Consider the following 26143-nt stretch of genomic DNA (forward strand, 5'->3'; position numbering starts at 1 on the left):
TTATTATTATTATTATTATTATTATTATTATAGTGATAAAGAGTTGAACTGGGAAACCTGGATGGAAGTATGGTGCATCAAACAACAGAGCCACAAGTAAAGTCCAAACAGCACTTATTTTTGTAAGCAAGCCAGATCTCCTTTCCCTTGCCTCTGGTTCCTGTGCTGTTATACCTTATCTCCCAGGAAACAGTGCTTCACGTCTGTTGCTTATAGGAACTACTACACCACAGAACACAACAAAGTCCCACTTCTCCCATAGACGCAGTGGGTGGTCTTGGCCAAGTGACATATTCAGCTTCAGTTTCTTGGTGGTAAATTACAAATGGTCTATTTTACAGGGTTGTGAAGACAAAATATAATGAACAAAGTTGTGTACTTTGCAGATTCTAAGCCCAATGTGTATTTGGTGTAGAGAATTACAAGCCTTGCTGACTGTAGGGAAGCAGCAGCTGCTAAAGGTAGCTAGTCAGCCAACCCTTTAATTAGAGAAGAGTTTGCATAAGCATGGGATGGGTTTTGAAGACATCTCTGCAAGGCTGATGTACATAAACAGTAATACATTATGTATCAACACATTATGTATTAATGCCTGTACACATTTTTGGTTTGCCATTTGACTTTACCCATGAGTTTAAAGATTATAGAAGTCAAAGTCAAATGTTCAATTCCACTAGTAACTCCATATAGAATTCATCCTGAAGCACCAAATAGGCATAGAAATTTACAGCCTGAATCTATGCATGTTTACTTGAAAATAAATAACATTGGATTATATCCTAAAGCAGCAGTTCATAATTGTTTTAGAGGCCCTAAAGGCTGCTGCCTGATTTATAAATGCCAAGAGGTGTGGCTATAATGGTGATTGGGCAGCAGTGTTCCACCACAAACAGCAGCTTGTTTAACCCTTGATACAAATAGCCTAATCTGCCCTGTAAGTTTCACAAACCATCAAAAATTGGGTCACGAGCCACTGGTGGGCCCTAGACCCACACTTTGAGAACTGCTAAGGGACACAAGTGGAAGGAAGCTCATGCAAACAAAATGGCCCAATCCTTCATTAGTAAACCAGCCACCTGCCTCTTCTGAAAATCCACTACTAAAGGCAGTGAAAACTCTGGAACAGGATTATATGGGACACAGAGGGCTACAACTGTATTGGGAGATCAGCAAAAAAATCACTGCCTCCTCATATGCACACAGCATCTTCTGTCTGCACAACAGGCACTTATGAAACAATCCAGTGTAAGTTATTCTCATGTAAACATGCATGAGACGGCTGATACAGACTACTAAAGAGGTCCAAATGGTCATACAATGCTCTGTAATACAATGCCACTTCAGATATGTGGAGCCCTTGAATCCATTTCTTCCTTTTGAATGGAAAAAGTCAACATTTGAAAAAAAGATTCATTCTATATAGTTGCTGGACTTTGATGACCTATAATTGCACTGCTAGTTCTACAGAAATCTAGGTTTTGCATTTTCATTTTCCCCATCAAAATCTGGAAAGATCTTGTAAAAATTATCTGTAACACTGCCTACACCAAAACTAATCCTCTACTGTCAACTTGCAAAGCTTCCCTAATAGATAGATCTGATACAAAATACAAAGCAATTTCATAGAGTAAGTATGATAAATTAATAATTTGAATGGTAACTAGCTAAAACCAGATATTTCAACTAACAGGTGAAAGACAGAAGAGGAAATGTGTTCCATACCAGAAATGCCAACTCACAATGTTGTTTCAGATATTTGATTTATTCTCTGCTCATGAGCACTCTCGCTTGCTCGCTCTCTCCTCCCCTCACTTGCTCTCTCTCAAAAAAATAAATATAAGAGGAAGAAGCATTACACATACAAGAAAAAACACAAAGCTTATGTGGCTGAAAGCACAGAAACATAAAATAAATATAATTTTTAAAAAACACACAACAGCACACTTTCAGCAAAGTCTGCTTGTGGTGAAAGGGTCAGTTTGTAAAATTATCAGCATTCACTGCTGCAGATTGAAAACTCTTAATTTATCATTCCAGTCATTAAAATTTGCTCTAGCTGAAAAAATTAAATACACTGTCAGTTGATTAAATCAGTCTAGCACATCAGTCTAGCACATCAGAGCTTGAAGCCATTTTGAACATAAAATGAACATAAAGCCATTACCTAATTTTTATGCATTTACACAACTGTACGATAGGCACATTCTCTCACTGACATCTTAGGTTCAATTCCAGCCTCCCAGGGGATTCAGAATAGCCTGCTAGCACTCCATGTTGCAACTATGGGAATATACCTACTAATCCTCATTCTCTTGCCTTCCTTCCAACTATCTACAGCTAATCTTCCACTTCCCAATATTAGCAGAAGACATTCACTCTCCCATATCCATATCTCCAGAAGTGACAAATGAGAAAAGATGTGAGATACAGTGACAATCTGATTTTGGAGAGCTACCAGTTGGGAAATGTATGTAGACTCAATGGAGATTTAACTCTCCCATATTCTAGCAACTGGGGAGAGGGGGAGCCAGCTGAGAACTTGTATGAAATGGCTGCTTAACATTTTGCTTGATGTTGCTACTAAAAATAATAGGTTTTAAAACACCTGGTCTAACAAGTGCTTGGCAAAGCTTCCAAAAAAGTACAGAACAGAGTAAGTACAGAACAGGGGAAAAAAACCATACTATAAATCAAGAACACAGGCGGATTTTTATGAGGAAGTGATGGATTATGGAAGAACAGAAAGCAGAGAGGTCAAGACAAAACAATAAAAATGTATGTAAGGAAGGAAATGTGCAGGAAGACAGCTCCAGAGATATTGTTTTCTCAACAATAGGAAATAAGAAGCATAGGCAAGTAAAGAACAAACTCAATTGACAAATAAGAGAATTCAGCAAGAATGTTATTTTGATTGCTCTAACTTTAGTTGAAAAATGCGTAGCAAATAGTTCTCTATATGGGATACAGTTACTTTCAGAAAATGAAATACTGCAACATTCAGCAAATTAAATATGGAAAGAATGTAGGCTAATCTTAACACAGAAAAACTCCAAAAGTCAGGCATGCATTTGTATGGCAATCCTGATAGCCTGGCATCAAAATGACAAGTTCTCAGCTCCTATTTATCTTCCCCAACTTCTGAGGCATCCTGGTGAGCACACTGCATAGTGACTTCCTGCCTGCCTCTCACCCAGGCACTCTGGCAACAACAGAGCTATGGAAATATTGAATATGCTCAGGGTCAGCGCTGGCCCAGGTGCCTCGGTTCCAGGTGTTCATTCAGGCAGACTGGTTGCTGCACTCCGACTACAGCATCAAGCAGTGGATTGAAGCACAGCATGCTCCAATCCAGGTAGCTCCATATCCAAGATTGTTGTCAGGTGCCCTTACACCAAACTTCATGCTTATATTACACAGGGAGCAGACCTGGTGTAAATTGGTACATACTACCGCTACCAATTTGGGAGCCATTAAAAATGAATGGAAATAATCAGAACTCTTGCTCCATCACTAAAGGAACAATCAGGTATAGTAGGTTTTACCCTCAGTCCACACCAGACAAGCTGGCACTGCAAACTGCATTTTTGTTTCTTAACAATACAAATTCAGTCCTAAAAAGATGAGAGAAAAACATAAAATCCAGTGAAATATAATGGCCTGCACTGACAAGCAACTAGAACAGTGGCCTGTAATATAGTATCTAAGAATCACTGCTCCAGTTGACGATCCCGGTAAACAGTGAACTTTTGCTGTATGAGCTATGGAAATCCACTGATACCAGTTACTCAATTCTGCCACTTCATAGTCACACAGATTACGCAGCTGACTATTGCATAAATCTAAAGCAAGAGTTTTCCTGGTAACATTTCACCCTTTAACATCTAAATTGTGTAGCAAGTATTGCAGGCTGATCAGCAGTATTGTACCCTGATCAGCGCTCTGGATGAGACACTATCCTGAACCTCTCCTCCAACTAATACAAAGAATTACTTTCCTTTCCCCCTACAAGCTATGCACAAGTTATGATGTGTCCTAAGGCAATTTCTACTGTTACAGAGGCAAAGCCAGGTTTGCCACTGAGTGTGCATTCAGCAATGATCTGCAGTCACTCATAGCTCCATGATAAGTATACATCCTTGGAAACACATATTTGTCACATTCTCACTTTAGTTTGGACACTTAAAGAGGGGCCACATGAAATATGAAACAAATGTACTGTACATTGTTATTGCTTTTGTCCTGGAAACAAATGTACTGTACATTGTTATAGCTTTTGTCCTGTTTGGAAAAGCAAGCACAGCAAAGGAAACTGACATAAATGACATATGAACATAAGAAAAACTGTCGTGGATCAGTCCAAAAGCCCAACTAGTCCAGCAACCAGTTTCCCAACCAAGTGGCCAACCAAGTTCTTGCGGGAAGCCCAAAAAAAGGAGAGAAAGACATACTTCTCTCCTGCCGTTACTCCCTGCAATTGGTTTTCAGAAGTGTACAAGACAATGTGACATTGACAGAGTTGTCCATCATCAGTGACAGAGTTGTACACCATGAATTTGACATCACTTGCATCCATTTCCTAGAAAGAGGTACTTTGTGTAAAAAGATAACTTCTGGAAATGTTTAAGGCTCATTTCCAAGCATTTTATAGGAATTAAGTGATTACTGCTTTCTCCCCAAAAATAGTCATAGACGAACTCCCCACAATGAGACTCGTAATTAAGCTTGGGAAAAACAACCCATTTCCTCCCAACTCAGAAAAAACGTTCTTCCAAACCCAATTCCAAATTTACCATATTTTTCGCTCCATAAGACGCACTTTTTCCCCCCAAAAAGTGGGGGGGGGGGAAGTGTGTGCGTCTTATGGAGCGAATACTGCAAAGCTGCAGGCGTTCTCAGGGCAGCAGAGCCTCCTTGGCAGGTGCTTCTGCCCCTGACCAGGGTCCTGCCTGCCTGCTCAATGGTAATACAAATGCAAATGCAATGGTAATGCAAATGCAAATCGTAATGCAAATGCAGGCGCTCAACGGTAATGCAAATGTTCACTGCTTAGTGACAATGCACTTGCAGAAAAATACTACAGTACCTCATTCTACCAGTGCAAGGATGATAAAGCAGAAAAGGCTAGCATATAAAATTCCTTTTAAACTAGAGGTAGTAAAATATGCTAAGGAGCATGGAAACAGAGCAGCGGAGAGACATATTTTATTACACTATTTGGTTCAGAATATTTTTTTTCCTGTTTTCCTCCTCTAAAAACTAGGTGTGTCTTATGATCAGGTGCGTCTTATAGAGCGAAAAATATGGTACTTAAATTCCAGCTGTTCATATAACTCATGAAAACAAAGTAAAACACAATTTTTAAATTACTTTGGCATGTGTAAGTTGAGAAAACCATCAGAAAAAGCTACCACCAACAGCAAATGGAACACAGAATGCTAACCAGCTAATTTTAGTGCACTGCATCTACATATCATACAAAAAGCAGTTTTCATAGATTCCCACAGGTGGCTCTTTCATCCTTCTCCCTACTCTCAATTATTTTTGTTGATCATTTCTACCTGGCTGATCCAATGCCTTCAGACTACCACCAGGAATCCTAAAAGAAGTTATTTGCTCTAGAATTTCAAGGCCTGTTAGCAAGCTCTGTCTTCCCTTTTTGCCTGGCTAGTATTAACATGAATAAATATTTATAGAGTTACAACACTGGGTTTAAAGCTTAGCAACAGGTAAAAAGAACTATTTGAATGGTTGCACAAAATTCACTTTATGAATCATGCAGTACAAAGGAGAAATACAGGGTAAGATTATTTCTGCCTTTCATAGAACTGCTCTGACAAATTTTTGTTTCATTTAACGCAAGAACAATTTCAATTTCAACACTTGTGCAAGTTAACCTTCCTATCATGGCCCTTTGGACTCTTCTGTGATCTATTTCAAGATGCAAGATCCTGGCTAAAGAACAATTCCCATGTTACTGTTTTTCCTCCACAGTGGAATGTCCAGAAAAACTGTCCCATTGGAATGCAACGTTCAGGAAGATTTTGTAGTCAGGATCTACAAGTATTAATTTTCTTTCACAACAGAACAAAGGGCACTCCCTTCCCCCACCACACCCACAAGCAAGCATGTAACTGAAAAATGATGAAATAGCTGCACTATATATAAAAGTTTGAGAATGGGGAGAAAAGGCACAAGAGTTTGAGAGGAAGCATGTTCACCCATTGCTTCTTGACCATCATCAGAATGTCAGAAGACTGCACCAGACTCTTGTTCCAACCAGCACTAAGGAGGCTCTGTCAACTCCTTCATTTGGAGAGACAGGGTGTCAGTCCTACATACAATGTAACTACTTTATTGTTTTGAAAATATATAATTTGTAGCCTGCAGCATCACCAGCACAACATGGCATTTTACCAAGTAAGGTCCCGGCCTGAGGAGGGCAGAATCCCCTTTTTGCTGTGGAGGTTTCTGGTTATGAGTTCACATAGTTTTTTTTTTTTCCAACAAGAAGAATTGGTTTGGGAAATCTAATCTCTAGTTCTCTCATGTATTAATTTATTATTATTATTATATACTGCTTTTCAACAGGAGTACCTTTCTGGAGCTCAACATTCCCATGATAAGTTCTGTAACTACACTAGGAAGAGAGAGGTATTTCAGAGAAATGAGTAACAGGAGATTAGAAAATATCAAAAATGTGTAATTCTAGAATAATCCCTGGAACAGCAGGATATAACAGATAATGCGTTGTTATTCTGCCTCAGTTGTTGTCTACTGAGCATAATCAATCAATAAGAATACTGGAAGAAGTTATTACTTATCACTGTTTCTCCTCACTCAATTGATTTTACTAGATTCAAATGTCATATATAATTTAAGCACTTTGGAGCATGAATTCTTTTCTGCTGAGTTCCTTTCACACTTGGATTGTAGGTCAATCAAGACCCCCAATCTAGTATTGTGCTTATGTTATAGGACCACATTCTCCATGAATATGAATTAATATAGTCTTCAACATCAGCTACGGAATTCTGAAATTGGCACAATACATAGAAACATTATACATCAGTAGAGCATATTCACAGGCCAAAAGTAAAGAAATTGGGCATCGTGACCACAGAATAGTATAAAACCATGCCAAATTTGTTTCCATGGAAATCTGGAGAAAAGGTCATTTGTGTGAATCCACCCCAATATACACCGACTTTTGCAGTTGCTATGCATTGGGAATGAAATGGAGTTAGTTCATTTATAGGGGTTCAATAAATCATGTGCTCCACAGCCAATATTCATTAGGCATTTTTGCAGCTTGTTTGAGAAGTTTCATTTACAAATTCATTTCTCCAGTGAACTCTTTCAGACAAACTAGTTCTGCTTAAGGCCCAATGTATGCCAACTACAAAAAGACAATCTTCTTTGGGAGTGGAAAGGAAGTGCTCATCATAATATACCCTTAGGCATCAACTACTCAAATGTCAAAACTTGTAGACAGCAACTTATGGCTGTAGACAACTTGTAGACTGCACCTCAAAGTTGATCCCCATAAAAACTAGCCTCTATGGATTTTCACATAGGCATGTTAGTGTTCATGCACTGATATAGGTATAGGCATGTTAGTGTTCATGCACCATGAGCTTATAACTCATATGCTATCTGTTTTCATGAAGAAACAGACACGGTCTGCTGTAACAGAAATACCCTTCATGGATAAATTAGTCTTCCTTATGGCATACAGTTTTCTTCTACCTAGATATTAAACATTTAATGAAGACAGCCATGCAGTTATTCCTCATACACTACAATATAAGGAGATAATAATTTTACATACATACATGCTCATGCAAAACAATGCATCAAAGGGAACAAAAGGTATTGTCAATTTGGTGCAACTGACAACTAGATCCAAATAAAGAATGTTAAGCTTCTTCCGCTCTCAGCCTTTGCCCTATTTCTAAAAGGAACTGGTTTTTCTGAGATGTAAGAAAAAAGGTTATGAAAGGACTGGTTTTATGCCAGGTTTCAAGAGAAACTTGAATCCAAGGGTAGCCTGCCAGATGCCACAAGTTCAACATTCACACACAGGTTTTAAAAAGCAACAAGATAAGAACGTGTGCCACAAGGATGTGTGTCCAAGAGCCAAATTCACATTCAACAAAAGAAATCATTCCAGCTTTGAGTCACTACAATTGGAAGCACATTTAACATGAATCCATATTAAAAAGAACAGTCAAAACAACTGCCCAGCAAGAAGAAAATTAATCCATCAAGAAGAACGCCAGGTGAGAAAAATGAGTGGTGACAGTTTTCAGTGTGCAACGACTTCATCTTACATGCATTCAAAAATTAATTATTCTTATATCACCGTTCCTTCAAGGCAGTGGTTTTCAAACTTTTAGCACCAGGACCCACTTTTTAGAAAGAGAATCTGTCAGGACCCACCAGAAGTGATGTCATGACCAGAAGTGACATCATCAAGCAGGAAAAATTCTAACAATCCTAGGCTGCAATCCTACCCACACTTACCCAGGGATAAGTACCATTAAAGCATATACATAGTAACCTGTTAAAAGTACAAAGCTGTAACATTTCCCCAGATGCAGTCACATACCATGGTAGCATCAATATATTAAAAATAAAATATAGAAATGAATGGTGACCCACCTGAAATTGGCTCGCAACCCACCTAGTGGGTTCCAACCCACAGTTTGAGAAACACTGCTCTAAGGAACTCAGGGTGGTATACATGGTTCTTTCCCTCCTTTGTCTTCACAACAACTCTGTAAGGTAGGGGAGACTGAGAAATAGTGACTGGTCCAAGGTCACCCAGGACACTTCCTAGATGAGCATGGATTTGAACCTGGATCTTCCAGGTTCAAAAGATCCTTCACTTGTGGTTTGAAATGGCAGCATCCTAAAGAACCTTCCCACATGACTGTGAGTTAGCCCTTAGTTTGTCATATTTTTATAGCCTAGCTTCCCAGGTATCATGCTCTCTAGAAAAATGTTAGCTCCTTGGAAGATAACAGCACCATAAGAGTGTGAGTGCGTCTGGCTCTGGTACAGTTTATCTGAAGAGTCAATATAAATGAACACTTTGGGCTTATCCAAATCAATGCTCACCAAATTAAGGGTAATCAAGAAGCTCTGAGATTGGCCTGACATTCATGCTCTACTGAGGAGACTGTGTTATCTCCCCCACTGTTTGACACTTAGATTATAAACTCTGCAGGACAGGAACCTGCCTTTTTTAATTAAAGAAAATGCATGCTACTCTTTTAAAGTGCACAGAGTGGTGGTACTAAATAATAAAAATAGTTTATCTGTGCTGTAGGTGCCTGGCTGTAATATGGAGATAATTAACACTTGCAGAGGATCACAGAAATGCACAAAATAAAAATATGCTGAAAAATAGTGCAGCACTGAAAGGTTCGGCAGATAGTGGAATAGAGACAAGTAACTCAGTTATGCCTTATGCGATTCAAAGGGCTGCCTTTAGCCCAGTTCCATCAATTCGGGGAAACAGGCCTTGAGCTTGGAAGGGGCACTGTGCTTCAGCAGAGAGCAGGCTGCTCACAGCCAACACTTCGTATGAAAGCAAGCCTCACTGCAGAGGCCAGTGCGGCAAGCAGAGCTCTTATGTGGCCTACCTGCCTGTGGGTCTGAAAGCAACGAAACCAGCCCCCGTAACCAGTTGATGATGGTGGTGGCATCATCATGTTGTTGCCATGTACTTTTGGGTGCCACGCAAAGTAGCGTGCCATCAGGCCCAGGCTCACCATTGCTGCCTCTCCTGCCAGTGAGCAGGGGGCCCCTCTAAAACTTCTGCCATTGGACGCCGCAGCTCCTAAGGCCAGCCCTAGTGCTTCAACTAGCTACAGATAGCCTCTATAGCAGTGTTAAACAACAATCACAATTATCTGTTGTAGCAGCATTGCAAGTTAATGCTATGTTGTTGTTTTTAAGCAAGGTGAAATCTGAATATTCTTACCAAACAAAGCTAAAAAAATCTGGCTTGTTTTCCTTACAGCTCCACAGCACACACAGTAAAAAATTTTGTTTCTATTATTTTGATTGCAAGAGACACAGGAGTTTATTGCCAGACTGGTACCTTAAGCTACACAGTGAGGTTCACAAGCTGCTAGGGTGATTGAGAAACACTGCCTCAAGTTTTCCCCCCACAAGCATGCTGCAATGTTTGGGATACTTGGTACATGCTTAGACAAGCAACAAATGTCAATATGCATCCAGTTAACTATCAGCCTCAAGAGAGTTATTTCACGTTAAACTCTCCCAACCAGGTTTTATAGTAACTCAGGAAGCAAGAACCTTCACAATTACTTCAGGAAAGTCAAGATTAAGAACAGAACACCTATAATGCAAAAGAACAGCTGTACATTTCTATGTATTCTATGAGGATGATGGGCCAAAGGAGATTTGATGGTAGAACTTGGGTTGGACATTGCAGGGGAAAGAAGGTTAGCCACACATGGATTATCTCTCTTTTCCAGCCCTTCCACCAATCCTCTGGCCACTGGGGGCCCTGGCAATTACCCTTTTAGCGTGAAAGGGCTGCTGCTAAATTCCAGGTCAGTAAATAATACAACCAGCCAAATCCAGGATTTAATCATGGAGGAAGGCACTGACCTGGCAAATATTAGAGACCTGGCTGGATGAGGCAGGGGAACTGGTTTCTCCATTCAACAAGTTTCTGGATGCAGCGGAAGCCATGGCTACAAGGGTGGGAGAGCAGTGTTGTGATGGCCAGGTTTCCCGTCCAACAGTTTGCTAGGTTTGCATGCCTTTGTGTCATGTCTAGTGAGTGAGACAGTGTTGAGATTCTATTGGTGTACTACCCACCTTGCTGCCCAACACTCTGTCTGAACTAGAAGTGAGCAGTCACTGGGCTCAGAGGTTTGATTATCGGGCCCCTGCAATGGCACCTGCACTGGTTGTGGCTTCATTTCCAGGAACACTTCAAGGTTTTGGTTTTAATCTTTAAAGCCATTCACAGCGTGGGGCCATAGTATCTAAGGAACTGTACAGTCCAAGCCACCCCAAGCCCACCTGAGAGGCCCTCCTGAAAGTGAGACCCCTATTAAAGGTCAAGAGGATGGCAGCAAGAAACAGGGCCTTCTCAGGAGTGGCATCATAATTGTGGAACTCCCTCTCCTATGGTTTAAGACATGCCCCCTTTTTAGTGTCATTCCAGCAAGAGCTAAAGACTTTTTTATTTACAATAGCTTTTTAGTTGGGGGTGGGCAGTTGAAGGTTGTGCACTGATTCTGCCTGTGATGCTGCTTTTAGTTACAGTTTTATTGCCAACTTTGTTTTTAACATGTTTAAGCTGCTGCTGTTCTAACACTGTTGGCGAATGTTTTTAACTCAATTGTCCTAAGTGGGTCATGTTTCTATTGCAATGCTTTTTGCGGATGTACACTTTATGTCAGTGGTTCCCAAAGTCCTACTCAGACTTTGGGACTGTGGTGTTTGTGGGGGCGGGGCAGAAACAGGGGGAGGCCCTGATGGCACCACACCAACCGTGGAACCATGGAGACCCAAGGTCTTTTACACTTATCAGGGGAGGGGTTATGCTAGCCTCCAGAAGGGTTGGAGTGATCAGAGCCCAATTCCAGTTTCCAAACAGAGCTCTGATCAGAAACTGGAAGTAAGCTCTGATCAACATGTTGGAGCTCTGTGCAGCTGCGCAGAGGCTTGCAGAGGGGGCTGCAAGCCTCCCAGACCCTGCCAAAGGCCAGTGAGACCCTTCAGATAAGTTTAAAAGACCTTGGTCCCCTACTGCCATGATCACTGCTATACCATGGGGTAGCCATTCCTGGGTTACTCCCTTAATGGGAAATGGTTCCAGTTCCCGTGGTGAGTAGTGACCCACCAGTTTGGGAAATGCTCTTTTATGTATTTAATTTTTTATATATTGATATATTTTAATATTAGTTTAGTTGCCTTGAGTACCCAAAAAATGGGAGAGAAATTTTTAAACATGCCATTTTGAAATAGTTTCAGTAATTTCTTTAATACGACCTTGGTCCCATTCTTTCCACTCCCCATTCCCATAGTAGATTTCTAATGGCAAAGGAAAATCTTAGTGAGAATTTCATATGAAAAAAGGGAGTCAGTACTGGAGACATTCCTATTATTTGAAAGTTAACAGACTTTAAACAACAGCAAGACTTAAAAAACAAAAGCAAGAGGCTTTAGCATTATCTATGCTCTCATCAAATCTTAAAATCCTATTACTCGGGCCTGGTCAACCAGAAAGAGGGAAGAAAAAAACAAAGACTTTTATTCTTATAAAAAATAGGCTATTGATGCAGTAAAGAAGTAGTAGGAGGGTTTTAAATTTTTGTTTAATTCATCCAGCAGGTATTCCCTGCAGTGATGACGGGCCGCAGAAAACTTCATTACAAAGACGACATTGATTGAAAAAGTTAACTGATGTTAAACAAGCCCTGTGCACACAGTAAATCTAATTTTATAGCAGAAGAGTAGACAGTACCTCCAAAACTCAATCTGTCACTCTGCAAATACAAGGAGCCAGAAGCAGCCAAAAAGCCCCTGTGTCGTTGTAGTAAGTTGAAACATTAAAACAAAGCAAGCCTCGGTATTCTCCTTTTCCATTTTGCTTCATACAAGGCAAGAAATGAAGATGACATGTAAAGCAGATGTTGCGATTATAACAACCCAACTGATTTCAGCAAATCCCATTGATTTAAAAAAAACAAACCTTTCTTCCAAATAGATGTATTTAGAAATGCAGCCTGAGGCATTTTGAAGAAACACACAGTGAAAATATCAACAACTTCTCCCATGCTATTGGTCAGATGATATGCAATTGTGCCATTCCATCTTTCACTGCATGTAATGGGGTATACCCATTTTATCCAACACAAAAGGTAGCCTCTGCAAGAATCAGATGTAGCTACCAACATCCTTAGCAAATGACTACCAGCTTTTGACAATAGCAAGCCTTTACAATGTAAGTGAACCAATTTTGTTTGAAAACTGGGCGCTAATGCAGCTAAATGGTTTCCTGAATATTTTTAAGAAGCTGTGGATAGGGAGTTACTCTTTTATGAAAAGCTGTTGCCACAATGGAACATGGTGGTTCAAGGGTTTAATTGCTGCCTGGCCACCCTAGAGTTTTGCCAGTCTAGATCATCATTCAGACCCATCACCACAGTCAGCAGGCAGACATCAGAGCTGCCTTATGGCCTGTTAAATGGTTTCAGTCCATTTCCTAAAGAACAAATTTTGACTGCAGGAACTAACCATCACTCTGCTTCCTTCTTACATTCAGCATACAAAAAATGGCAATGACTCATTTTCCTTTCCTTGTAAGTCAACACTGCCCAGTCAATTTTAGTCTGTGACTAACAACACAGGCTTTAAAGATAATTCTGCCTCAAAACCACAAAACCCAAACAAGAAGGTAGTCGGCTTCCTTTTTAAATGGTTCAGCACATTTTATGCCTCTATGCTTTGAAGTGGACACCTCCAGAATAGCAATTATTATTTATTATACGAACCACAATGTAGAATGAAAATTTGTAATGGTGAAGACCTCCAACAGCAACTGCTTGAGTTGCCCTGTTATCACTGGGGCTAGGAAGGCAGAAAGGTTACTATCTGCCGTTGGCTGAGATGCTCTTATGGTAAAGGTTTCAGGTTGCTGAGCTAGGGCATGGGAAAGAGAGGTATTCAGATGAATGAGAGGAAAACAGGGCCAGGGGCAGGCTGCTCATGAGACCAACTTAAATGGCAGTTTCGAGTAAGGACTGAGGAGGTGGCAAATTGGCAGGACAGAAGAAGCATGTTACTTTGGGCCTCTTCCTCTGAGAAACTCACCTAGAGGGATTGTGGCTGTTTCCTGGGATGGCTGAGAAAGAGGGTCTCCACCAATATCAGGACCTTTGATGTCCCTGAAAGATGCAAAGGAGTGGCAACAGGATACAGGTATCTTGGTGTCTTGTATGTCCCCAGAGGCATCTGGTGGACCACAGTGAAATATAGGGAGCTGGCCCTTGGCCTGTTACAGCAGGGCTCTTCTTATGTTCTTCAGCTTTTTGTCAATAGAGACTGATGAGTCCTCTCTGGAAATTCCTTCAGGCTCCAAAAGCTCACTATTGGCACAATGCCAGTTCTAGACGCAGCAGGCAACATACCAGCCTTGCAAGAGTGTACATCTTCAGAAATTGAGCATTATTTCTTTGCAGAAAGCTGATTTCCTTCAGGTCTGTAACAGGATTTTGCTGAAAATTTTTTCAGGCCTTTGTGGGTATCAGAACAGCACTGCAACAATATTTCAGGTTCTCTGTTCTCTGTCCAGAACCCTGGGGATCATCTTCAATTCTAACAATCCCAGGTGCTGTCCCAGGTCCTGATGATGGGCTACCACTGCATGCTCCTCTAGTAAAGAGCATCCTCTCTTCCTCTCCTGCAAGCTATCCGCAGCCTGGATGACAAGTATTCCACAGCCTTATCCCCCTCTCCAACATGATGCCTCTATTCATGCAACAGTCTAGAAAACTTTGACAATATAAATATTCTCTCCCAAAGTTTATACAGCTTCAGAAGCAACACATCCTGTGAATATTCTTATAAGATCTTAGAAAAATTTCTGCTTTCATTTGCTGGAGAAAGAGGTGACACAGAAGGAAAAGTTTCTAGCTTTAAAGGTTGCAAAAATATGTAAAAAAAACCACAAAGGTTTGAAAACAGAGCATGTAAGAAGACAAAATTAATTATTTCAGGTTACATTATGTATGAGACCTTGCCCAGAGTTTTATAAAGGCCCTTTTTTTCCCCTATGGGGGAGTTTCAGGCCCCAGAGGCCTTCTCAGGGTAAATCTTCAGAGTCTCACTGGGTTCACTAGGACCTTTCACTGGCAATTTCACTGGCGCAAGTCTGTTTGTACCCAAGTCACGGGAATCAAGGCCAGAAAGGGGCATAGGCAGCACTGTCGTCGCGGATAATGTCACCCTTAATCTGCCCTCTTCCCTGCCTTGTTTCTCTCCCTCCATGCCCCAATCCGCCCCCTGCACTGACTTAATGGCAGTACTCCAGCCACTGGTGTGCAAACCCAGTCGCTTGCTGCTTGTGGCAGCAGTCATGCTGCACTGAATGGCATGTGAAATTTTGCAAAAACTATAAAAGGCCTTACATGCTTATTGCAGCGGCATAAGACCCTAATAAGATTGGGTCATAAAATATACCAACTGTAATCTATGTCATTTGTGACCCTCAATATAAGACTACATATGCAAACTATCCAATTTTTCTCTTACTAATATACAATATGGATCCCTGATGTTTGCAAACAGTCAAAAGAGTGTAGACTACTTATTTATTAATATTTATTTAAAAGGCCAACTTCAATTATTTTCAAATTTAAATAATGGAGGGGAAAAAGAATAATTCTATTTTGGTGCACAAAACATCATGAAATAAGAGCAGATGACTAGTGTTTTAAGCAACAAAAAGAAACTACATAAAAGGGTTTTCCTTTAATCTGGGACATCTCATTGCACTATAGTACATATGCTTACTTATCTGCTATTATGTTCATTTTTTCTTTAAAAAAGGAAATGTACATTTCCTAGCACAATCATTACATGTATGCATGCATGTCTTCTTTTCCTAAACCAAGGTACCTCTTGACAAACTGTGTAATATACACAAAGTTAAAGGATGGGTTCTAAATACTGATACCTATTGTTAGGTGAAGTAGCTGAAGGCAGCAGGCTGACAGATGGAGGTAGTACTTGGTTAACACTCATATACCCCTTCCTGCTCTCCACTTTCCCTTCTTACTGGGTCAACAGGTGACTGGGGGGAACTGGCAGTTCTATATGCTGCCACCAACCCAGATGAAAGAGACCAGGTAGAGGGGGACCATCTGGGGAAATTCTGTGCCCTCCCAGGAGAGTACAGGTTCTTATTAAAATCAAACTGCAGTAGCACCCATGAGCAATCAGATGTGACAACCCGCTAAATAAGCTCTGAACATGGACTAGGTAAATACAGAATAACAATATAACTAGTTAATTCTTTTTCTTTTAGATTTTTAATAAAACAAAATTGGAAAAAGACAGTAGAAAAACAACCAGCAGGCTGGTGGAACAGGCCTGCACTCGGCTGGATGGAAACAAAGAAAAAGCTTGATCAAATTGGATACAATAACTAATAATGACTAGCAGAGGGAGCTGGGAAGCTAATCAAGAGCAAAGCACCTAATCAAGAACAAAGCACACAAACTTCTTATGGTTGCTAAACCTGTGAACCCAATAGGCTGGCTTGGAATGAAAAGAGCAAACAAAATTCCCTACATGCTCCTGTTATGAAATCATCCCTATTTATAGCTACATACACTGTCCCAAGAATCCCAGTCCCTGAACTTCCTGGAAACTGAGAGCCCAATCCTATGCATGTCTACTAAGAAGTAAGTCCCATTATATTCAATGGGGCCTACTCCCAGGAAAGTGTGGATAGGATTGTAGCCTAAATTAGCATGCTTTCTACAAACCAGCACTGAATTTCATGACAGACCTGACAGAAACCCACGAGCACCCATGTGCCTGAACTTAAGTAACTTAGATTTGATGTCATAAAGTTACTTGATTGAATGAATGAAACTCATCTGACCTCTCCATCCCACCTCTTTATCTAGACAGATTTGGCTGCCAATCAGTAGGCACATGCCAATCTCAGTAAGAATCTTGGCTACTTCAGACAGGAAGAAGGATCCAATACACACCCAGCACACACTGCCTGGGAATGGTATTTAAAAAAAAAAAGTCAAAGACTGCTGCAGGAGCATATCCCAGTAACTTTTAGGCTGCTGAATTAGAACAGAAACTTGGAGAGGGGTGGAAATGTCCAAAATAAGAGAAAATAAGAGAAATGGAGGGGGCAGTGAATTCATCACACATACTATATGAAATTTCTTCACTGGTATCACTCCTCAAATCTCTTTATCTGAAGCTCTGTAGGGAGATGGTTTTAATGGGATTTAAACCACAGTTGAAAGAACATTTTAGCTGATGAGTAATGCAAGGGAAGCAAGCAATGGCATCACAAAGCCAAAACCCATTATACAGCAGTAACAAAGACACATTTGTTTAAATGGGTAAGGGGGAGTAAAGTAGCCTCCAGGCAGATGGATGATGTGGCCCTAATGACTTTTAAAGTGCGGAAACTAGCAGCAAAAGTAGAGACACTAAGTTAATAAAGAGGCTGAACAGTGTGCAAAGCACAAGACCCATTAGCTTTGCCAGACCAATACCAGCAGCCAGGAACTAACAGCCAGGACTATTCCTTTGAGCAGTTGCTTGCAAGAACAGTTTGACAAAGGCTAGCAAAGCTGCCCTAACTTTAACCCACAAAGCAGTAAAACCAGCCAATCCCTGTGTAGGACAATGAAAAGCATAGTAGTCCTCTTGCCATGGGGCACTGTAACAGTGTATAAAGGGGGCAATGTTAGAGGGGGAAAAAATCATTGTCCTTAACGTCCTTTCCTCAACTTTTCCAGTCTGACTATCACAAAATGAAAAAAAAAACTACCAAACAGTGCAAAGCGAATTCATTCTGCCTAAAACCAGTGGCTCCAATTACTGCTGCTTAAAATATTTCCCTATATTTATTACTTGGAATTTATACATATGACCAAAGATACTATCATCACAACTGGTTATATGTATGAACCACCAGTTGAGAAGTGGAGCAGCAGCCTATCATGCATGCAGCACACCTAGATAATCATTTAAACTCACAGGACTCAAGCCTGAGCCTTAATATAGAGGCTGAGGCCACATTCCATTGAAAACAAAACATTTTACAGCAATGAGTGACAAGATGGAAAATTGATACAATTGCACAGTTAGAAGCTGCAAAGTGCAGTAGGACAGAAAAATTGAACCCTGTGCAGTCTACTGTCCCATTGCTGTATAAACAAGCCATCACAATGTACACGTGTTTAACATAACTTTCTCTTGACCCACAGAAGGTTCTGCTGGGCAGCACATTCTATAGACTTGTAAAGCAGTCACCAGGATTTGTCTTGATACAATATCACATAGGGCAGGGATAGCCAATCTTTCAACTTTAGGACTTCTGGCTCCTTGGGAAATGACAAGCTGCACCTGCTGAAATTCCCTCTGCTACGTAATTGTTAAAGGTCCAGAAGCCCTAAAATTGAAAGACTGGCCACCCCTGACTTAGGGGCTTAGGCAAAAGTTCATACCTACTATAGCTGGGGATTTTTTTTTTTTAATTTACAGTATTTTTACCCAGCATTTCTCCCTGAAGGAACCCAATGTGGATTATAAAACACCAGTGCAAAAATACAAAGAGCATAATATCACAATCAAAACACAAATCTTTCACTAAAACAATCATACAGTAAAATAATTAAGAACATCTTAAAGCAGCAATAAAACATTAGTACAATAAAACATAAGAGCAGCAGAAACCGACTTATAAAAACCCAAGCCTGTAAAAGCCAGATGTCATTAAACAGGCTGAGAATTCAGAAGGCTTGTCTGAAAAGAAATGTCTTCGGGCCTTGCTGAAAAATCTCCAATGAGGGAGCAGTTCATAAATCAAATGGGAGGGAATTCAATACAGTTGGTGCCACTATTGTGTAGGCCCCATTTCTCACCGGTGCCCCTTGCACCTCCCTGGCTGGCAGCACTCATAAAAGGGCCTTCTCTGATGATCTGAGAGGACAAGCCAGATATTATGGAGTAGATGGTCTCTCAGATACCCTGGCCCCAAGCCATATAGGGTTTTAAACATCAAAACCAGCACCTTGAATTGGGCCCAGAACCAAATTTGCAGCCAGTACAGTCATTGGAGAAGCAGCCTGACAGAGTCGAACCACCTACTACAGTGACTACATGGGCCACTCATTCTGCAGTAATTGCTGTTTCTGAACTGTCTTCAAAGGTAGCCCCACACAGAACGCATTATAATAATCTAACCTCAATGTCACCATGCCATGGATCACTGTGGCCAGGTCTGCACGAGCCAAGTATGGCCACAGCTGGCACACCAGCCAAAACTGAGCAAAGGCCCCCCTCCCGGCCAGAGCCACCACCTGGGAATCCAGGCAAACCCCCAAGCAGCAGACCTGCTCCTTTAGAGGGAGTGCAACTCCATTCAGCGCATGACAATACTCTCTAGCACCTGCACTGTGGCATCCTACCACCTCCAGGCAATGCTCCAGAATCTCAACAGCTATCCTGGAATTAGGTGGAAAGGAGAGAAAGAGCTGGGTGTCATCAGCATACTGATGGAATCCCACTCCAAATTCCCAGATGACTTCTCCCAGCAGTTTCATGTAGATGTTAAACAGCATGGGGAACAGGACTGAACCATGAGGCACCCAACATCTCAAGGGCAAGGGTGTCGAACAGGCATCCCACAGCACCACCATCTGGGACTCATCCGCCAAGTAGGAGCGGAACCGCCACAAAATGGTGCTCCCAAATCCAAATTCTGCCAACTGGCCTAGAAGGATATCATGGTCAATGGTGCTGAAAGACACTGAGAGATCCAGCAGGAAAGTCCTTGGCATAGGTCACCCATCAAGGTGACCTAGGTAGTTTCTGTCCCAAAGCCTGGCCTGCTCTGGCCTAAAACCAGGTTGAAGATTCCAGAACCCTCTGGAATTGAGCCGCCGCCACCTGCTAGAAACAGGAAATTTGGAACTGGCAGGTAGCTATCCAACACGGTGGAGTCAAAGTGGGGCGTCTTTAGAAGGGGTAGAACCTTCCGCCTGCTTCAAAGCAAGAAGATGGGGCCACAGTTCAGTGGCAGAGCACGTGCTTTGCATGCAGGAGGTTCCAGGTTCAATCCCTGGCATCTCTAGATAGAGTTGGGAAATCCCCCTACCTAAAACCCTGTTGCCAATCAGTGTAACCAATACTAAGCTAGATGGACCCGATTCTCTGGTACAGCAGCATTATAATTTCCTATGAATCATAATAGCAGACAGAAATAATAATTGTTGCACTTGCGTCTTTGGGCTTTGAGTTGGCTAAATGGTATTTAGAATTGTGTGCAAAATGTGTCCAGTTCAGCTCCTGCACACTCCTGCCATATCCTATCCTGTCCTTTTCTACCCAAGCAATAGACTCCCTCTACACTGCATGGTGGTTGCCTGTTTAGCAGCAACAGTTACAATCTATGCTGCTGTACCAGCTTAAATTCTCTGGGTCACATTTTTGGAAAAACAGCAGTCCTTCCTTCCAATCCTACATACTAGTTTTCTGGCACAGCAGCTCACAGGAACAGGCAGTATATCTGAAAACAACAAGAATCAATTTCCAGAGAATTGGGAACCATGATTTAAGTCTCACAATTCAAGTGCAAAGGCATCCAGATCCCATTGTCCTGGCCAGCTATGCTATTATAATGATGTGTTTTGTGGTCCTGCATAACAAGCTCTTTATGAGAGCCATTCTGAGCACTTGTACAATGAGGCAGTACATTTGAGGACTGGGCTGTAACATCATTAATGTCTCACTGCTATTTCAGTGGAAACATCTAGCTGTCCAGTCTCAAGAAGAGGGGGAAATATTCTACTTATAGACACGTGTCAGTTTTCTTCTGGGATCATACAGTCAGACTCTTACAAGATGAGTTTATTTCAACATAGTAAAATTAAGAGCAGCATAAATTGAATCAACTTTGCTATCAAATTAAATTACAGAGGGAATGCCATGCTGATTGTGTAATTCATTTTCTTACTGAGTTCAGAAGGAAAAAAATCCACTCTAATAAATACACCTCTCTCCCATCTGTTATCTCAGAAGAGCAGTAAAACCAAGAGCAGGGTTACAGGACTAGTTTGCCTTGAAAAATAAATTGTTGCCAAAGTGGTAGATGCCCTAAGCTCTCTCAAGACTAACTCAAGTTTATCAACTATAGATAATTGAGGAAAGGATCTTTTCCCACTTCCTCTGCAAAATAACTGTGTGTAGAGGATTTTAAAAGGAAAGTAGAAAAATAACATGAATTGGTCCAGAGAGTAATACTGGTGTTACAAGTATTATGGCAGGGGAGCTATGGGAAGTTAAAAAACTAAACTAAAAAAACTAGTGGAAAAAACATGGATTGCCAATCGAGTCCAGGACTGCCAGTTAGTACTAACTGTCCGTAACTCACTGGCGCTGAGAGATGTACTTCAAGAATACCCTTGGTTATCAATAACTGTGATGGTATAAATGAATCAATATTTTTAGCAAACGAGGCTTCTCTTGATTAACTACATAGGAGGCAACAGTTGGTTCTATCTTGATGACTAAGAGCCCAATCCTGTGGTTGGCGGCACAGAGCTGTGCCCTTGACCACAGTCGCAAACGTGCCATAAGGCACATTTGCGGGGCTCCTGCCAGTGCTAGCCTAGCACGGGCTAGCGTGGGGTGGTCGCCCAGCTTCTGCGGCTCGGTGGTCTCCTGAACTGCTGAGCAGTGGAATGGGAGGCGAAGGCATGGACGGGGGCGTGGAGGAGGCATTCCGGGGAGGGGGGAGGCCGGCGGGGGGTGGAGAGAGGGCAGAGGGAGGCGTGCCAGAGGGTGGGTGGGAGGCGTGTCGGAGGAGGAGGATCCATGGAGCTCTGCTCGGCAGGATCCAGGGCACTTGTGGAGGGCTACGTGCCCTACACGAGCGCCTTTCCCTTACCACCAACCTTTTGGCCAGTGGTAAAGTGAGTAGACCCACTGCGAGGCTGCTTACCTTACTTGGGGGAAGGGGATGAACGTCCCCTTCTCCTGAGGCGCCTCCCGCAGTAGCACAGGATTTGGTGGCAGCCCTTCTCAGGGCCACCAAGCCTGGGCGCTCCAGGTAGCTCAGGATTGGGCTGCCCAGAGGCCTATCTGTATAGCTATGCCAATTTCTATTGTCATCAATAGTCTTGGATGGATGCTGGGTTTCTTTTGGCCATGACTGGTAGCTGAGTTATTTGCTCTTAACTTCTAGCAATTTAATATTGCCATTAAATATTCTATTCAATTTCTAAACATTTCCAAGCTATTTAATATCCAAACAATTCCTAACAAAATGACTTACATTTTTTCTCCAACACAAAGATCACAGAAAAAGATGTATACTTTGCAATGCATTAATAGAGAGTGACAAGTAGATTTTCCACAGTGGACCTGCAAATTGGGCAGCCACTGCCCATTTATAAAATATTTTTTTCCTATATGCCAACAAATTTCTTTGTATGAAAATGTAATGTACAAAGTGGCCCTGAGAGTTACAAAGTGTAACATGTAAATGATGATGAAAAACGTTTCCATATTCCTATGTTAGGAAGTTAGGGCCAAACTATATGTAGAGATGTTTGTTCCGGGTGAGTAAGATAGGATTACAGCCTAAGTCTTAATGAAGACAATGGGCTTACTTCTGAGTTAAAAAAAACCCACTGTTTTCAAATACCTTTAAGTATATATTACATTAAATGCATTTTTGTTGGAACCATGGCATGAAGGGGAAAGGTTAAATACCTTTCGTTCTGTGCCATGGTTCTTCAAGGATACTATTTATATTAATAAAGCACATGCCTGCAAAGTCAAAATACACATAGCCCCCAAGATAAATACTAGTTCTGTTCTGGAGGTTTGTCCGGAAGTTGGAAGTATATAAATCAAAATATCTCGTTCTGCCAGCCCAGCACTTTCACAGCACCACAATGAATGGGCTGCACCTGCATGAAAGTGCTGACATGGCCATCCATAAGCCAGACATCAGTAACTCAGGGACCCAGTTTAGGCATTTAATGCAATGTGCAGCTTGGTTCTTATTTGCCAGATACCATCAGTTTTTTTTTACTCTAGAGGGCATCCTGAGTAAAAAGACAGCTGAAACGCAAATCAGATATTACTTTCAATGTGTTCCTCCCTAAAGGAGTTAAGCAATCTTCAATTCTCAAAAAGCAACCTGTTGATACCACTTAAGACATTACCTGTCATTTACCTGCATATGCCACAGTCACTGTTTTGCCAGAATACATGGATAGGTACAAACAAGGTTTGTTTTTTTTAACACTTCAAGGTGACTCACAAGACAATTATTTCAAACACCTGATCCAAAACTATTAGAATATACACAAACAGCAGAGAAGAAATAGAGAAAAACATTGTGGTTCAAAATAGACGATCACAAATAAAATGAAAGGGATAAAGGAGACACACACCAAGTGCCAGTAAACACTCAAAAAGTCAAGAATATCAACTAGTTGGTTTGATAAGCATTTGGTTCCCAGATAAATGAAACTGAATACAATACACAATGTTCACCTAACCCAGTGCCCTCTGACTCCAGGCAGCTAACAGATGCCATACAGAAAATGGAGAAGGGGAGCACACCGCAAGGGTAGAAAAGTCCATTTCTCTTTTGTTCACTTTGAGCAGTCTAAAGTTCAGGGACACCTGGAGCATGAAGGTTATATGCGCTACCTGACCACTTTGGCTAAAGGCCAAAGTTAAAAGGATAAGAACTGGATAAATGGGTAATATTTGTAGATGCTCTACTGGGGACAGATCAATAGCATCGATAAAAAGAAAGGGGCACTGCCAAGCACAGAGACAGAAGGAATACACACACGCACACACTCTAACTACCTGTTCCAGTAATGCAACCTGAGGCCAGATTTTGCTACACTTTCTGCCTGCAGTATCTCCACAAATGAGCAGTGGGGAAAGAGAGAAACGGTGCGCCTGCGGGGCGTCCTTGATCACCACTTTCCGTCGAGAAAGAACACCGCGGATCTCAGAAATAAGTGGCTCGTTTGGTGCCAGGAGCGGATCTCTCCTCGACAGTAATGGAAAAACAGATCCGGAGTGGAAGATCGCGATCTGGGCTGGAACACCAGGAAGGCAGAGCTAAGTGCCAAGGGAGCTGGGAAACATGCTGGTGTCGGTCGGTGGCCAGCAGTCTCTGAGAGCCCAATGTCTACTCAGAAGTAAATTCCATTACAGTCCATGGGGCTTACTCCCAGGCAAGTGTGGATAGGATTGCAGCCTGAGAGCCCAATCCTATGCATGTCTACTCAGAAATAAGACCCATGATATTCAATGAAGCTGACTCCCAGGGAAGTGCAGATAGGACTGCAGCCTCGGAGCCCAATCCTACGGATGTCTACTCAGAAGTAAGACCCCTGACAGTCAATGGGGCTTACTCCCAAGGGAAATGTGGCTAGGACTGCAGCCTGAATGGGGGCCCGAGGAAGTTGCGGCGAAGGGCTCCAGCAGCCCCCCAGCAGGTGGCGGTGGCGCTGCGGGGAGATGCTCCAGGCGCGGGGCGGGGGCCCTGCTGCCCAGCTCCCCGCACCGGGCCAGGCGCAGTGCGCAAGGCGGCGGGGGCGCGCTGCTCCCTCCCTCCCTCCCCCCAGGCCCGCCGCCGCCTACCTTTGTGGCCGCCGAAGGCCCCGTACCAGGAGAGCGAGAAGAGCGCGCAGAGGCAGCCGAGCAGCAGCGTGAGGAAGGTGCCATTGCGGAGCCTCATGTCCTCCTTCTCCTCGGCGCTGCCCGCGGCTGGGGAGGCCGCATGTCCCGGGCGCTCCGCGGCCTCAGCCTGCCGGGCCCCGTCGAGGAGCAGCGGGGGCTGCCAGTGCCCAGGCAGGCGGGCGGGAGGGACTCGCCGCCGCCCCCGCCTCCTCCTCCTCCCTCTTCCGCGGCGACTCCGCCCGCCGCCCTCATGCACTGGCCGCGCCCCACCGGGCCGCCGGCTCCAGCGGGCAGCTGCAAGGCGCGCTCGCCTTCCCGGGCCTGGAGCGGGGCTGCCGCGCCGAGCAGCCAAGGGGCGGAGAGGCGCGCGCGCCCACCCGCGTGCATGGCCACGGACACGTGCAAGAGGCGTGGGCAGCCGGAGGGAGAGGGGCAGCCGCCGAGGGGGTGTGTGGCTGCGCTGCCGGAGTGCCGGGTCCAAGCGGGCGCGGGCAGGGCGGCCAGGCGTCCTCTTTCTCAGCCTCCTGTCCTGGGAAAGAATTTCCACTTCTCAGCAGGCAGCACAGAGCCTTCTGTGACATTTGGTCACCCTGTTCTGCCCACACCTGTTCACACAGACAGGTTCATTACCTGACGCCCCCAGAATCAAATGAGGACATGCTTATGAACGGAACACAAGAGATCTTGCACCGCGTAGAGAACTTTTGCATCACCTCAGATGTGATGCTTTCCAGAAGATTATCCCATTCCGTTTGCAGTGTGTGAGAATCAGCCCTCAGTAAATGAGCCACAGGTTGTGGACTGCAACCATCATCAGTTTTTCCCAGGGCTTTTTCTGCAGGCACCATGCAAAACAGTCGAAGGTACAGCCTAGAGCTCCAGCTTTCAAACTCCTTTGTGGATTCAGTTCAAAGGAAGACTTCGGGCTGGTTCCCCCATCCATGCAAGCTCTGCCAGAACTAATTGGAAATTGTTGGCACTGTCATGGAGACACGTCACATGATCAGCACCAACCTTGTACAAAGTTGTATTACCAATGTGAGCTTCACTGCATGAAACACCACAGCGTGGAAACTTTTCTTTTTGGCAGAGTTTATTTGGGGGCCACAATGTAACTTAATCTAACAGGATTTCTTCTAAGGTGTGGGTGTGTTAGAAATATCATGATAATAGATGCCTCATCATTTGATCACTCACAAAAGAGCACGTGAACTGGGTTCATAAGGGTGAATTCACACATACAGTTCAGCAAGCATTTGGTTACCAATAACTCCTTTTAAAAATTGTTTTCTGGGGGACAGTGCCACAGGGTTTATTCCTGTCCCCCATGCTATTTAACATCTACATGAAACCACTGGGAGATGATCTGGGGATTTGGAGCGGGGATCCCTTAGTATGCTGATGACACCCAACTCTTTCTCTCCTTTCCACCTAATGATGGATGATGCAGGTTTTGTTATTCACCTGTCTGGCATTCAAAAGCAGCAGCTTCAGATTCAGGGACTCACTGCCAAGACCACCAGGCATCCGAGAATTGGGGGAAGGACCAGAAGGAGAGATGATCTGCCTATGATGAATTCTCCTTCTCTTGTAATGGCCTGTCCAGCCCCCACTGCCATATCTCCCCTGGCCCGTCACTCTCTTGATAGTGGCATCCCTCCCTTCTCCTGAGCTC

General features: G+C 42.9%; 1 protein-coding gene across 2 annotated transcripts in view; it reads right to left on the reverse strand.

Annotated features, from left to right (window-relative positions):
• MGAT4B (alpha-1,3-mannosyl-glycoprotein 4-beta-N-acetylglucosaminyltransferase B) overlaps window positions 1-24738 on the reverse strand; it is a 124409-nt gene extending 99671 nt beyond the window's left edge. Inside the window, exon 1 of one of the 2 annotated variants that reach the window (XM_066614244.1) lies at window positions 24430-24738. In XM_066614244.1, the coding sequence (XP_066470341.1) occupies window positions 24430-24526 (97 nt within the window). In that variant the 5' untranslated portion in view covers window positions 24527-24738. The remainder of the gene's footprint in view (window positions 1-24429) is intronic. The other variant, XM_066614245.1, reaches the window with a different exon arrangement.
• Window positions 24739-26143: the final 1405 nt, after the last annotated feature.

The sequence above is a fragment of the Tiliqua scincoides genome, chromosome 2, assembly GCF_035046505.1.
Source record: "Tiliqua scincoides isolate rTilSci1 chromosome 2, rTilSci1.hap2, whole genome shotgun sequence".
Classification (NCBI taxonomy): Eukaryota; Metazoa; Chordata; class Lepidosauria; order Squamata; family Scincidae; genus Tiliqua; species Tiliqua scincoides.